Below are 16,335 nucleotides of genomic sequence, written 5' to 3' on the forward strand. Positions count from 1 at the left end.
AGATTAAGAAAAATTCTGATAGGTAGTCTTTTTGACAGTTCTGAATTCATAATGGCAGCTGTTACTCATCCCAAATTTAAACTTGCATGGGTTGATGATGGTGAAAGAAGAGCGCAGTGCATTCAGATGCTGGAGACAGAGATTAAGAAAAATTCTGATAGGATTATGGGTGAATATTCTTATTTTGGTTTATTTAAAATTTTATTGAAACGTATTGTGAGAGTTTCAATGTATAAGACTTGTATAAAATAAATTGAATTTGATTGTGTGTTTTAATTAAACTCCACTAATGTACTCTAAAGCGATCACATTGGTAACTTTGGTACTTTTGCTAACATTTTCCATAATGGACCAGTGACATAGCTTTGTGAAAAAAAAATTTAATACAACTGGAGAAAAGTTGTAATCTGTGTGAGTGTGATTAAATTATTATAAATTTATTAGGAACAATATAATCTTATAACTAATGTTTAAAAATCGTTTACCAAAAAAAAAATTTTAAGTTTATTTCAATTATTTATAAATTGAATCAAATTTAGCAATAATTTATTATTTTATTGCTGCTGCTACTTCAAGTCTTGTTTGTGATACTGTACCGTCAGAATCAGTTGATGACTTTTTCAATTTCACTGCAAAACACACAGAACAAGATCAAAAGTACCTTCAATATTTGAATGACGCCGACAAAGATTTATCTATGCTGAACAAACATCCTGAAATAAAGGAATTATTTCTTAGATATAACACATGTTTGCCATCTAGTGCTCCTGTTGAACGCCTTTTTAGTTATGGTTCTTTGGTACTCACCAAAAAAAGCAACAAACTTTCTGACAATTTGTTTGAAAAACTATTATTAAAAATTAACAAAAGTTAATTTTTATTAATTACTGTTAATTTTAACTTTACAGTGACAAAGATTAAGTTCTTTCTGTTGATTAGGTTGGACTGGAACTTAATTTTTTTTTTATATTGAGCTGACGTTCTTACGTTTAAAGATTATTTAATTGACGGGCAAATTGTGTCTCAATTAAATCATCTTTTAAGAGCAGTATTTAAAAGTATTTAAATACTGATTTTCAGTATTTAGTATTTAAAAAATTTTTTTCCAGTATTTAGTATTTATATAGTATTTAAATACTCAAAAAATTGCAAAGTATTGGAAAGTATTTAAATACCTCATGACTGAGTATTTGTCACAACACTGGGCACCCGTAATTTGAAAAGAATTGATACTATAATTATCATTTCCAAAACTTTTAAAACTTTGTCACCTAGTGAAAATTTCTTAGACGAGGCTCTGCCTTGAACACATCATCAACCTTTCCTTCACAACCGGTGTTTTTCCAAAGTGCCTCAAAATATCCAAAATCATACCAATACAGATAGTTACTGGTAATAATAACGTTTCTAACTTCCGACTAATTTCACTTGTACCAGCATTCTCAAAAGTAATTGAAAAAATTATGCACAGGAGAATAATTTCGTTTTTACAAAAAAATAACATCATTTCAGATTACCAGTTTGGGTTTCGAGAGAAACATTCAACAGAACTGGCCATCATCGAACTGATAAAAAAAATTGGTAATCTAGCGGAGAAAAAACATTTCACTGTAAGAACATGCCTCGATCTGTCGAAGGCATTTGATTGTATCGATCACGACATCTTGGTAAGCAAGCTTTAGCACTACGGTATAAGAGGTACGACATTGAAATGGTTCAGGAGTTATCTCTCTGGAAGAAATCAGTTTGTTGGGGAAATGAAAATTCAGCATTACGACACAATGGTGTCGGAGTTCCTCAAGGAGGAAGCATCTTAGGACCACTGCTATTCATCATCTTCATCAACGATCTACCAGATGCAACCGACTACTTCGATTACGTTTGCTTTGCTGACGACACAAACATTTTTGGAAGCGGGAATAATATTGATGATGTTATCGATCAAACCAACGCTGAAATAAAACACGTTGTCAAATGGTTCAACTCCAATAAACTGACTAGAAACATTTCAAAAACGCAATTGATTGTCTTCGGACCAGTGCAATATTTAAATTATAAAGAACCGTATAAAATTACAATCAACAACCAAGAAATAATCGAGAGTAAAACAATAAAATTTTTAGGCATTTTATTAGATCAGAAACTAACTTTCAAACCCCATGTCAATTACGTTTCAAACAAGTTAGCGAAATCTATCGGAATAATGAACAGAATAAAATTTTACCTTCCGAAAAAATGCTTGAACATGATCTATAACGCCATCTGTCTACCTCACGTGACGTACTGCAATGTTGTTTGGGATAGTGCGTATCAAACGACCACAACCCCGTCAAGATGCTGATGAAGAGGGCAATGAGGGTCATCACGCTGTCCAGGAAGCAAGCGCACACCAATCAACTATTCGTCGCCACCAACAATTTAAATTTTGACAAATTAAATCTTTATTTTGTGGCAAATTTTCAAGCAACTTACAAATAGGCTCCCATCAATTTTTAATAATTATTTCATCTTCAATAAAAGTTCTAGACAAGTTAAGTATTTATTATCAAATAAATCAAAGACAAATATTCTGTATTCGCATGTTGTATGTAAGGGTCCTAGAGTGTGGAATCAAATTTTGAAAGATGGTTTTTGTTATGAAAATTTGTTTGCAATCTTTAAAAAGAAATTAAAACTGTTTCTGTTGTTGAATGACCAATGACCAACCGTAAATCAATATAGATATGGAGAACTATTTTTCAATTTTTATTTGCGCCTTGATTGCCATTGTTTAGTTAACATTTCTGTTTAGCTTTTAGAACAATGTCGTTCTATATACTGCTTAAATATATAGATAACTATGCAATGTCTATTTAGTGTTTTTCTGGATAGATACCAAACATTATTCTAAATTAACAATGAACCATCGTACTAACATACTTATATTTTGTCATCTATTCATTTTGTTTGAACTTAGAACATTTTTGGTCAGGTGGCCATACTAGATGAATTTTATATAAATTCTATTATGGTCATCCTGCTTTCTTTTAATTTTCAATTTTGAGAAGCAAATAAAATTTCGTTTCGTTTCATATCGCATAATAGGTTACCAGACTCACCGACATAAAAATATAATGTTACACAACTATTACTACTATTATTAGTTATTCTCTATCTCTTTCTCTTTATTTCTCTCTCTCTCTCTTTTCTCCTTTTTCTTTCTATAACTCTTGAAAGCAGGTGGAAAAACACAAATGTTTGTATGTACATGATGGTTTATATTTTACTATAATGGGAGAATATCAGAATTTTATAACCGGCGCTATGTAAATAAATAAATATACATATGTGTGTGAAAGAGTTTGAATGTGTTTCTTTGTGTATGTTTGTATGTGTGTGTGCGTGTGTGTGTGTGTGCGCGCGCGTGTGTGTAGCGCAAATAATAAATAACGGCCAACCAATTAGAGCCTTGTGCAGTTAACCGCAACCTCGGTTTTAACTGCAAAACCGCACCATAACCGCGGTTACGGGCGGTTGCAGTTTCAAATCTTGCGGTTGCGGGCAGTTGCAGTTTTAATATTTGTAACCGCATTAAAACCGCGGTTATTTGCGGTTGCAATTTTAGTTGAATGCGGTATTTGCGGTTACAAATTTTTCAAATCATTTTTTTTTATCTCGTTTGAAATTAATTTTTTAAATGTCGATTTTTGGATGCTTTAAAATCAATTTCGCTTCTTCTCTTCTTTTCTTATGTAGAAGTTGGTTAGCGTAGATTTTTATTTCAGTTGTTATTTTACAATAATCGTTTTAAATCGCCATAGTTATGTCATTCGATAAAATGATGCCTGCTGATTATGATGACGAGGATGATGAATTGTCAGAAACAACAAATGAAACAAAAGATAAAGTTATTGACAAAGAATTCATTCTCAATTTAATGCTGACAAAAAATCCAGATGTCACGCTACAAAGTCAACAAAATTTTAAGAGCGAGATCTGGAACCGATTTTATCGCATATTTCATAAAAATAGTGCAACGGCATATGCCTGGTGCAAAAAATGCAAACTAAAATGTATCCATAAGCAAGATAGGAACACCGGGACATCCAGTATTAAGAGTCACAAGTGTATCGTGGGCTGTAGCCAACAGTCAATAATTAACTTCGTTAAGCTTTTTAACTTATATTTTATCATTATTTCTATTTTTTGGCTATCTAAATTGATTATGAAACAGTTAATTTGAAATTGGATTTAGATCTGTTATTACCTTTTTCCTTTTTATAAGTTTTTGTAAACATATTAACTCGTTTTTCGTTAGGTTGTTGATATGTATGTCTATGTAATCATCACTTTTCGGCTTAGATATCGTTTCATTTTATTTTTTTAACTTTCATTTTATAAAATAAAGGAAAACAAGAATAAAGATTGTATAAAACTACCACTAAATATCAAAAGTGAATTAACATGATATTGTTGAGTGGTACTGCCTTAACTTTAGACCCTTCAATATTGTTGAAGATGAAGGTTGAAAAAAGTTGCTACAAGGTTTCTCAACTTTGGCCAAAAATATGGTGCCCACATTTCATTGGACAACATTCTGCCAGCAGCAACCACAATTTCATCTTATGTTGAAAAATGTTCTGGCAGCATAAAGGACAAATGAAAACAGAGATTTAATAAGGTAAAATAAAATTTAATTCCATGTTGAAGATTTTTTTAATGCAATAAAATTTTATAAATCAATTTCGTTTTCTTATATAAGCATCCTGGTCTGAAATCATTTACCTTTGTCCACTGGAAGTGTGCCATCACAAATACTGGTTTTCAAATTATAACTGCACACTATTTTGAAGTAGATGATACTAATGGTAAATGGATATAGCGAGATTAGGAGAAAGGAAGACATCTGAAAACATTAGAGACAGATCAAAAACAGTTCTTCAAGTAACTTCATTATCATTGCATTATTCTAAATAGTTTGGAATTTATTTGTTATTTGCCATTAATTTATTAATTGAAGAAGTTTGGACTTAATTTTACAACATAAACATGAACAACTGATAATGCCAGAAACACGATAAAAGCATTTGAAGGTGTCAGAAGGGTTGGATGTGCATCCCAAGATTTAAAGTAGAGTTCGCTTTTAAAAAAGAAAAATTGAATAACTCTGAAGACGAAAAGTCAAGCAAAATTTTATTGTACATGAAAACTGCTAAAAACCTTGTTCGTTACTGCAAAAGATCCAAGTTGGTATATTGTGAAATTATTAATATTAAAGTGTAAGCTTTCATAATTATTTGATAATGTTGGTAATGTTTAAAATTTTGTTGCCATTTTATTCACTAAAAACGTAGTATATAGTATAACATAATATTAAATGCTACATCTTTTTTGGACAACCTAATAGATATATTACTTCCAGTAAAATTGGCCACTAAAATGTTTTCCCAAGACAAATCCCCAACCATCCATCTCAAGGCAGCAGTGAAATTAAAAGTACTTACTGATTTGGATGATCTGGAAAAAAATATTCAGAGAATCAAATGGAGATGAATCATGACAATAATATTAATTTTGAAGATCTTATAAAAGTAACCATAAAAAAGTTAAGATTTCTATTTTGGCACACACAGACACACACACACACACACATATATATATATATATATTTATTTATTTATAACATATCTATTTATACATATAAATATATAATTATTTATAAGCTAATTATCTAGCAGTTCGAGTGTAATATGAAAAGAGGCATCAGAGAAAAAATAAAAATAGATGACTTGCATAATGCTGCAATGCTTTTACACCAGAAGTTCAAGAAAATCATTTTTAAAAATATTAGCAGCTTGGAATTTAAACGCCTAGAAGAATATATAAACAAGCTAATTTTAGAATTCACTGGCCACATGGAAAACAGTGAAAAATTTAATTTTGTTTAAAATAAAGGTTGCTATTTCAAACCTGATAAATTATGATTAGTATAACGTTGTTTATTTCAGTTGGTTACATCAAAGAAGAAAGATCTGCGGCAGCCCCGAGAAAGAAACAAAAACTCAGCGTGGAAATAAATGAAGTAAAATATTTTACTCGGCTAAATTAAATTTCAAATAAATTTGACTTTTGTATTTTAAGAAACTCAGAAGCAATATAATAACATTTTTTTACGACAGGATGAAATCTTCCAGTTACTTTTAAAAGACGAAAAATCTTGCAAAGACAATTGAGTGCGTACATCAAAGAAAAAACGCCCCATAAAGAAGTTATTGATTATTGGATGAGCAATCGAGAAACAATCGAGCAATCGAGAATCTGAGGGAACTCTGCTTCATCTTTGCCATACCAATTTCAAGCATTTCCTCAGAAAGAGTTGGCTCATCACTTGGCTACACATTGCAAAACTGAAGGGCAAGTTTGGATCCAGACAAAGTGCAACAAATGTTGTTTGTTAGAAGCAATAATAACTTGAACAATTAAACTGTAAAAGTTTAGACAATTAAACGTTAATTTTTCAAACGTGATTACACTAATAATTTACATGTATATTAGTCCATGTATATTATTATTATTAATAAAACTTAATTAGTTTAGTGTAGATGGGAAAGTGACCACGGATGTGCAGTTAAACTGCGGGCAGTTAAACTGCGGATGGGCGGTTTAACCGCGGTCTTTTTGCGGTTAATCTCTCTCCGGTAGCGGTTTTCTCCGTTGTGTTTTGCGGTTGGTTGCAGTTAGCCTCGTTACCGTTTCGACGATTGTGGTTTGAATATTTGTAACTGCACAGGGCTCTACAACCAATTAACTTCTCAATGGTAAATTTCAATGAAGCCTTCATCCATTCAGCCATTAGCTTTGTTTAAATTTTAAATTTCAATGTAAATATCAAAGCTACACAATAAAAGCACACATACACTCACACACACGCATAAACACACAAATACATGCTCACATAACACACACATTTAAATAACACTCCCTCAGTTGCATATATAACATTACACATTTGTATATAATACAATATATAACACTATGTTAGGTTATATAACAGATTTCAACAAACAGCTTATTGAGTTAAACACGCTTACACGCACACACATACACACACACAACACACACACACATATACACAAACACGCATCACACACAAAAACATAAAAAGACACACATATAGAGAGAGAACATACACATACAAACATACATCCAGAATTACCTATCCATTGATATAACAAGCTTTTATAATGTTCAAATAATAAAATACAATTAAATAATTAATACACATGCTACACACACGCACACACACGCACACACATGTTTTTTTTTACCAATTTTTTTTGTAATAATGAAAAAACATAATTGATTTTTTTTCGAAATGTGATCATCAGCAGCAATCCGTCAGCAATCTATCATAAAAAATTTATTAACTTCTGCTGGCAGCCTAGCATTTATTATATAATAATGTTAATAATAATGATTATAATAGTAATAATAATAATGGTAATAATAGTGAAATAATAATGATAATTAAAAATAAAAAAAAGACAGACTGATATTTTGTTGAATTGATTTGTACAAATCACGCTATATAAATCTTAATCATATTAATTAAAATGATGTTTTTATTATTTTTATTTTTAAATGACCAATTAAAGAAATTATCAAATTTAAATTTTATAATAAATTAATTTTTTAACATGTAACAGCGCATTTCGATTCCCTCCGCAAAAATCACTTTCCTGGCTGTCCTTGTCAAACATAGCAATCTTCGCAGCAAACATTCCAATTTATGCAAATTAATTTTTTTTTAAATTTGCGAACGGCAAAAATGAAATATTTAGTGAAAAAATTATTTTGAACTTTATTTCAAGTTTGAACTGATAAACAAAAAGAAATTAAATAACCTAGCGCAAAACAATTGGTAGGTTAATGATAGCTTTAAAAGATTTCCAATCTAATTTAATGGTTTCCAAATTTGAACAACTGTTCATAATTCTAATAAAAACTAAGATTTTCAATTCTTTTAAACAAGAACGGCAAGGGAATAGAAACATCTTGAAGAAGCCAAATAAATGATCATCATATGAGATTTGTATAGATGCAGGATTGTTAGAAATCACCCAAAAATTCGGCCTAACACCAGAACAATTTGGAGAAAACATCAAGGACAATTACATTCGGCATGAAATATCACAGGATTACACCGATCTTAATCAACTGGCTCAGCAATTTATTAAAGAGCAGTTTCCGTCAATTGATCAAGTTTTAGCGGGTGATTTTTATGCAAAAGCTGAGTTCTTTTAATAAATATACTGCTCACAAATGGGTGATGGTCTCTCCGGCCTTACCCCAAGATCCGCCATATTATGTATTATACATATACATTCAGTGGCGGATCTTGTACATTTAGTACTGTATTTTAATAGCGCTCTGAAAATTCCCCTGATTGTTATCAGATTTGAGATCTAATGCACCGTCATCCCGGTGTCCACGCAAAGCAAAATTATGTCTTCCACAAACTTTAATAGTTTCAATAATAGTGTTAAGCAGCAATTTTCAGTTTTGCTCTATTTTTGTGGAAAGAGCGGAGTTTGATAACTCTAAAGCATTAGTTTTATTTTTAATCAAACTCAGAAACATTTCTGATTTTTCTGTAGCCTCTCTATGAAAAAATGTCGCTTGATGACATCGACATTGATCTAAAGCTGATTTATAACGATTTAAAGGTGATATAACAAATACTCCGACTGAGCCACATGATGGATGTCGATTAGCATAAAGTACACAAAACTTACAGAATGCTCCTTTTTTCAAATCAGAATAAGACGGCCGGAAATTTCTTGAAACCAATGGAATTTAAAAAACCGTTTTCTTTTACCTTCCAACACAAATGAAAATTTATAATTCTCGTCAGGTTTCCATGGATTTTTCAAAAGATCATATCTTAAAATATTCGAAATGCTTGGGAATTCTGCAGTTGCATATTGTCCAATATCTAAAGGTATTGTTTTCTTTGAAAAACTCTTACATGAATTACCAGTTTTGTCTGAAACATCAGTCATATCATCGTTTAAATTTAATAAAAGGCATCAAACATCAGATTCTATAATGGAAAAAAAACGTTGAGATTAAATTTTTTAATTTTCCTACCAGACTTGAATACTTAAATACTACAAACTTAATTCAAGTCTAGTCGGATAATAACCGGTACGCATTAACCCTTACCCAAAAAATGTTTTTATATTATTCAGCTTATTGCTAATTTTTTTTAGTTGAAAATACAAAATTATTTCATATGCAATTATTGAAATATCTAGGTATTACCATTAACGGCCTCAACTGTATTGAGATCATCGCACTGCTTCTGTTTTTTGCCGGAGTCGGTTGAAAAAAGTTTAAAATACTACTTTTTTTAAAACATTTTTTCAATTTTAAAACGAATTCAAATACAAACAGATTTTATGAAACACAAAAAAATAATATAAGACGCGCCAAATCGTAAATGGAATAAAATGTGAACTGCGAACAAAACATAAAATTATGAAAAGTCTAAAGTAAAGACTATAATATTTTTTGATTTATTATTTGTTGATATTAGTTTTCAATAAAAAAATATACTAAGAAAACATGAATTATTTTTATTTTATGCCGCAAAACACTATTTAAGTTTAAAATATGAATTATATTCTGAAATAAACTTGTATCAAATTTATATAATAAATCAGCGTTATTTTTTAATGTTAAAAAGTGTCGATTTAAAAAAATTTTTTTTTATTATTTAACGCTGTCTTGAATTGAACTGATGATAATGGATTGATGTCAGACCAACCACAAATGAAATTTCTGAAATAGATGAGAACCATCCTTGTTACATTTTCAAATATCTCAAAGGCAAACCAGTGAGACATTTGGTCGAAGATGAATACCTGAAAATCAATCAAGCGGAAGAAGACGGCTTGGTGAAGGTTCACTTTTATATGGATCACGACTCCTACATGCAAAAAGTAAAAGCCTTCTTCACGAAGGATGAATACAGCTCTACAGTGCAAAAGTAGAATAAATTTCGTATCTCAGCAGTTGAGAAGGCGTTAAAAGACATTTTCTATACCCTGCTCATCAAGCAAATAAGAACGAAACTATTAGAGGAAGACAAGGACCACGTGATGAAATCATGCTGCCAAAGCTTACATTCTCTTCTGCGGGTGGCACCTCATCAAGTTGATCAAATACTACAAAAGGAAAAAGATTACAGGGTTGACAAGGGTTTGCGAATTCTTGGAGTTGCAACAAGTAGTGACAAAGATGAAGCATCGTATTGTGCAATAATTGATGGTAGCGAAGAAATTACAGACTATCAAAAAATGACTAGTCTTGCAGCACGCGGATATCTATGGAGCAAAAAAGAAAAAGAAGCCAAGGACCAAGATTGCAACAATGATGCAGACGTATACTTTCTAGATGGATCCAGAATTCACCCCGAAGTTTATCCATGGGCTCGCAAAATGGCACAAGATGCGCTCGATTACAATGAAGACGCCGTGAAAGACATCTTGGAAACTCCAGAAAAATTAGAAAATTTAGATCTTGATGCATTTTTCGAGGAACTAAAAAAGCAGGATTATGGAGATAAAGGTACCAAATTGTACGACATAAAAGCTGAGTTACGTGACAGATACAAAGATCAGATAACACCCTTTAAAAGCGCAACAGCACAAGAAAAATTTAACATGTTGACGAAAGAAACGCCACAAACGTTTTATATCAGTAAAATAGTATGCTGCAGAGTTGTCGGTATCGAGGTGAGGAATTAAACGCTGCCAAACTGGTCGTTAACAGGCAAAATAGTTTATGGCAGTGCCCCTTTTGTAAGAAAAGAAAGTTTTCTTCATCACACGAGGTCTGAAATCATTTTGGACACGGTTGTCCAGGCAAAGCAGTTGGTGTAAAAACCAAATTTGATAATGGTGTCAGCGGTTTCATACCAATCAGATCGATTAGTGATCAATACATTTCAGACCCTAGCGATCGAGTTAAAGTGATAAATTGTAAAATTTCAAAAATCACTGTGGAAAGATTTCAGGTAGAACTTACCAGCAGATCGTCTAATATAACAGACCTGGCTCACAAATGGAGACTACCTTACGATTTGTTTTACGACCAAGAAGCAGAAAAGGAATGGCCAGGACAAGGAAACTTTTTTACAGACCTACAAAACCATTAGTCGTTTAACAATCGAGTATGCCTGTCCTGCCTGGGCATCATTGACATCAGACTTAAGTTTCTCACGTCTTTAACGCTCCCAGAATGCCGCCCTACGTCTAGGTTGCCATGCGATTGCTTCAGAACGGCACCTTCATTCAGAATGTAAGATGTTAACGGTAAGGCAGCATTCGGAGCTAATAGCATCACAATTCCTACTCCTATGCCATAAACCTAGCCACCCGTGCCATCATATCATCACGCGACAACACCCTTATCGCAGCATAAAGACCACCCTCTTCTCCAAATGGGCTTCAACAACTCATGCGGTTCTACCAACAACCATAAATAGCGATTCTCTGAAGTCCGCCCTAAGAACACTACACAATAACACCATCAAAGCCGCCACAAGATGTATCAGTCGCCGTTGTTGTTGCTTGACGGATGGCCTCCACCTACACCAAAAATAGATCTTACAGAAGAATCACTTCCCAGGGCAATCAGACGGACCCTAGCCCAACTTCGTTCTGGCCATAGTATTCTTCTAAACAGCTACAAAAACAAAATCGATAGTAGGCACCTCAACACCTGTCCTTTCTGCAACAATCATACAGATGATGTACCGCATCTGTTTAGCTGTTCACAAAATACCACAAAACTACAACCAATAGATCTCTGGAGAAAACCAATTGCAGTGGCGGTTTGGCTCCGGCCTCGATTGGAGCCCTAGTGGTCCCCAAGAATGGGGCAACAACAACAACAACCAAAAAGAAATAAAAAAAAAGAAAAAACGTGATTAAAGCCAAAACTACTTTCGTTAACAGAATTATTTCTCACCCCTCCTATCGCAACGTTGATTACCATAATTGCGAAAGACTAATGGAAAACTTTGAACAAGGAGATGTTATAATCGGGCCAAGCAGCAAAGGCAACAATCACCTAACATTTACTTGGAAGGTCTCAAATAAAGTTTTCCAGCACATTGATGTAAAAGAGGAAGATAAAGCCAATGCGGTAAGTCCCGGAAAACGACTTTGGATCGAATCGGAATGTTTTGGTGACCTCGACGGGATTATCGCCAGACACGAGACCCCAATGGCAGGCTTCGTACGAGAAGTAATGAGATTCAAATATTTCAAAAAACTCGCCGTAAAATTGTTAGACAATAAAATTATTGAGAAAGATCTTATGGAGGAACGAAAACGCAACTCCTCAAGATTTCTATATTATTTTACATTTTTCAAACAATATACAGAAAAATTTATGTTTTCTTTTTTTCCAAATATAAGCGTCAAGCGTATGTGACAGTTACTTGCGACGGAATGAGATACAGAGGACAAAAATTTAGCAACATCAACAATTTGGTTAATTGGTCCAAATTACATTTCAATGACGCTGTAACTGCAAACCAGCAGATGAATCCAGTGACTTCCCAAGACCAATCAATCGGATCTACTAGATATAATGCCCATCTTTTAGGATGTACCGGATATAATGCACCCTCCACACGTTCTATATTGTGATTTCAAGTTCATTCATTTATTTGGCGATCCATGCATGTACATTTAAATAAATTTATAAACTTAAAAATACATTCATAGAATGTTGCGTGATGTCATTAGTTATAACAAACCAAATACATATAACATAAACATTTTTATGAGTTAAGTTAACAAAATGTTAATCAAAACAAAACAACGACTCTTTCTTCATTCAAATTTGACGCAAAAAAAATAATATTTTACAAAATTAAAAGTACATATAGGAAGATTTTTATCTAAAATCGTGTAGAAGAGCATTTGTTCGTTTAAATATTCACACACATGCACACACAAAAGACACAGGCACAAACATACATACTCGTGTACACAATCACGCACATGGTTAATAAAAATCAAACTCAAATTTTATTCCTTTATTATTCATTCTTTTATTATTCCGAATTATCATTTATTTTATCACTAATTCCTTATGTCATTTACCCATCTATCATGATATCTATCCACATATCCAAATAATTAAATTATCAAAGAAACAGAATAAACTCTATAAAAAACAATTTCAACACCTACTACAGAGAATATTAACAAATATAAGCGATTCAGAAATTATTTTACACCATTTAAACGAAAGGAAGAAAAAAATTATACTCTTGATTTTGGATAAGCAAATCCATGATCGGAATTTTAGACTAGCCCAAACTGAAGTAATCTTTGTGCCTCTTTAACTCTGGCATTGGCACAGCTTCGCATCTGATGTTGCTTGTGATGTTGGCCACCACTACTATTCCTTGATGGATCTGATCTTTCTGAGTCCTGTCTGACTCTGGTCATATAATTCATTGGGGGCCAGTTCGAGTAAAAATGAGGTTGCATTTGACTGTTGAGATGGAAGCTTGGCCCCGAACCGAGAAGAGGCTCAACTTTGAAATCCTCCAGTCTCTGATACTTGCTGAGCTATCCCCTCAACCTGCCATCGACCAGCATCTGTTTCCTTGAATATTTGAGGAAAGCCCAGAACTTTTCCAGGCCATATAACTGGCCATTTTGATAATCTTTGATGGTCTCCTCTTGGAAGTGCTCAAGCAAGTCAGGTCGATATCTTTTCTCCAAACCATAACTATAGAACCGAAACAGACATTCCAAGCCATACCTGAACCCTTTATTGGCATCTTCAATGGCAAGTTGCCTGAACTCTTCGTACATTTTTTGGTGAAAGTGGTGACGAAGAAAAAATGACCAAAACCTGAAAAGAGTGTTCATTTCTGTAGACTGCCCGATCCCAACCTTCCGACGATCCTTGAGGCACTTGGCTCGGTAAGAATTGTACTTGTGCCAGATGAAGTTGTTGTCCTTCAGTAGCTCATGGGATGGGTGTTCCAACGTTACACACGCCACTGACAAGCTTTCTGAAACTGTGTGACTTCTTTCTTTGGTTGTCGACGATGCTAAGGTCGCGTATGTTGACGGAAATTCTACTGGAACTTGTCTTGATGTCGACGGCTTCGCAGAAGTTTTAAGGATCTCCGAAAAATTCTCGGTATTGGACGATCTGGGTTGTAGAGTCTCACCCGAAGATTTATGATCATATTTTGAGGAGCTGATGTTGTCAATACTTTTATAATTTGTTATTTCATCATTAGTCTGTTCCTAATGTTGTTGCGGTTGCTTTTTTGACTGCCTCTGCTGTTGACGTTTTTGTTGTGGTCTTTGTGTTTCTTTGTTGGTTCTTTTCCATGTACAGCGCTTCGCAATATGACCGATCTTCCCGCAAGAGAAACAGGTTTGTTTGGGTGAAGCTGATTTGTTGTTACTATTTCTATACATCTGGTGCTCATTTTCTCGAGACGATTGTATCTGATTGATACTCTCCGGCATATATGTATTGTCGCTCGAAACTTTCATGTTCATAGCAGCTTCATATTTGTCGATCGTTTGTGCCAACACGTCATGACTCATCCAGGAAGCTGCTTGTTCTTGTGACAAAATAAATTCCAGAGTATGCCTTGATAGCAACTCTTTCATTCTATCTTCACATATCAATTTCATTGCATCTTCTAATCCCGTAATGTTACGGCTTTGAAAATAGTGGTTCAGCGTGCCGTATAATTTCGCCCCGAAACTTGTGTACGATTCGCTTTTCTGTCTTCTCAGGGCGAAGAATTCATTACTCAATTTTGGCGGGTTTAACCTGAACTCCTGCAGAATGAGTCTTTTAATTTCGCTATAATCCTTCAGACCGTCGGCGGAAATAGTATGCAACCATGTTTTGGCCTTTTCGTTCAAACTCATTATCAACAAATTGGCTTGAATTTCTCCGTCTACGTGATAGTTTCGAAAAAATTTTTCTACGTGTTCAAAGAATGCAGGAATATCTCTTGGCTCTAACGGACAAGTTCCTATCAGATGTTTTAACGACTCCGCGAAAAATCGAGTCTGTTGCATTAGTTTTATCGTGTTATTATCCTCACTAGCATCATTGGCCACTCTTCGATTATTCATACCTTCTACCTCTAGTCGTCAAATTTCTAATTCTTGACTCTTAAGCCTGAATTCGGCTTCATCTTTTTCACGCTGTCTGGCCATCTCTGCTTCATCTCTTTCACGCTGTCTGGCCATCTCTGCTTCTTTAAGCTTATATTCCCTCTCATCTTTTTCTCGTTGTCTAACAATCTCCTCTTCTCGAAGCTTATATTCCATTTTTAACTGTTTCTTTTCGTATAAGGTCAATCCACCTTCAGTATCTTTCGACACAGCACCCTCCGTCGCAATACTGCATGGAGAATCAATGCTGTCCGCCAAAATTGTTGCCCACGTTTCTAACAGCTGTGATCTGCTTATCAATCGCACACTGGCTTCGTCGATTGATCTCTTCAGTAGTTTCTTTGTTATCTGTTCGTTCGACAGACGTTGTAATTTTTGTTGTTTCGTCTTCGTCAATCGATCCATTGTAATTTTGAATTCTCAACTTACAACAAACGTACAGCGAATGCAATAACTTATAACTAAGTATTTAATTAATTTTTCATATAAATGTCAAAACGTCCTATTAGTTATTTAATTATTCAATTATTGTCGTACACCAATTAAATAACTACCCCACTTCTGGTACCAATGTAACGGGTTCGATATTAACTAAACGCAATGACAGATATACTATTAATCTTCCTTTATTAAAACCTAACTAAATAATTAATCGAATAAACCAAATTAACGAAAATGCAACGATACAATAACCAACTTTACTAATGTCGACTCCGGCACAAGAGCCGCAGAAAAGAAAGAGGCTTAACTTATTTGCGCAGGCTATTTATAGACTTGCACGGTGCTCTCTCCTAGGTAAGCGCTTGTACTTTGGTCTAGTAGCCAACCCACGTGACCATACGGCGCTCCCCCTAGGTAAGCACACGTGCTTTGTGCTAGTAACTAGCCCACGTGACCATGTAATGGAACAATTTCCATTACATTCTCCTCTGCACTATACACCACCTGCAGGAATAACATATGTGTATGTGTGTTTATGCATGTGTATTTTTTCAGGCAATTTAAAAGGGTTGTATTCACATTCAGCAATAAAAAATTGAAAATAGAAAAAAAATGAAAGAAGAAATATCACATTTTTGACCCGCGAATTTACAAATACTACAACTACTGCTAC

The 16,335-nt window shown here is 33.7% G+C and overlaps 4 protein-coding genes across 4 annotated transcripts; 3 read left to right on the forward strand and 1 right to left on the reverse strand.

The window, feature by feature from the left end:
- Window positions 1–3,820: 3,820 nt before the first annotated feature.
- HELRODRAFT_173909 (hypothetical protein) lies at window positions 3,821–6,060 on the forward strand (the record flags this gene model as incomplete). Its single annotated transcript, XM_009020486.1, has 3 exons — window positions 3,821–4,104; window positions 5,073–5,225; window positions 5,988–6,060. The coding sequence occupies 3 exons, from the start codon at window positions 3,821–3,823 to the stop codon at window positions 6,058–6,060; spliced, it is 510 nt and encodes a 169-aa protein (XP_009018734.1).
- Window positions 6,061–8,651: 2,591 nt separating this feature from the next.
- HELRODRAFT_173910 (hypothetical protein) lies at window positions 8,652–10,790 on the forward strand (the record flags this gene model as incomplete). The annotated part of the gene is made up of 5 exons (XM_009020487.1): window positions 8,652–8,705; window positions 8,894–8,980; window positions 9,297–9,372; window positions 9,832–9,983; window positions 10,101–10,790. The coding sequence occupies 5 exons, from the start codon at window positions 8,652–8,654 to the stop codon at window positions 10,788–10,790; spliced, it is 1,059 nt and encodes a 352-aa protein (XP_009018735.1).
- Window positions 10,791–12,057: 1,267 nt separating this feature from the next.
- On the forward strand, window positions 12,058–12,701 carry HELRODRAFT_173911 (hypothetical protein; the record flags this gene model as incomplete). Its single annotated transcript, XM_009020488.1, has 2 exons — window positions 12,058–12,335; window positions 12,434–12,701. The coding sequence occupies 2 exons, from the start codon at window positions 12,058–12,060 to the stop codon at window positions 12,699–12,701; spliced, it is 546 nt and encodes a 181-aa protein (XP_009018736.1).
- A 933-nt stretch (window positions 12,702–13,634) lies between these two features.
- On the reverse strand, window positions 13,635–15,626 carry HELRODRAFT_173912 (hypothetical protein; the record flags this gene model as incomplete). Its single annotated transcript, XM_009020489.1, has 3 exons — window positions 13,635–14,277; window positions 14,356–15,076; window positions 15,218–15,626. The coding sequence occupies 3 exons, from the start codon at window positions 15,624–15,626 to the stop codon at window positions 13,635–13,637; spliced, it is 1,773 nt and encodes a 590-aa protein (XP_009018737.1).
- Window positions 15,627–16,335: the final 709 nt, after the last annotated feature.

Source organism: Helobdella robusta (genome assembly GCF_000326865.2).
Source record: "Helobdella robusta unplaced genomic scaffold HELROscaffold_28, whole genome shotgun sequence".
NCBI lineage: Eukaryota > Metazoa > Annelida > Clitellata > Rhynchobdellida > Glossiphoniidae > Helobdella > Helobdella robusta.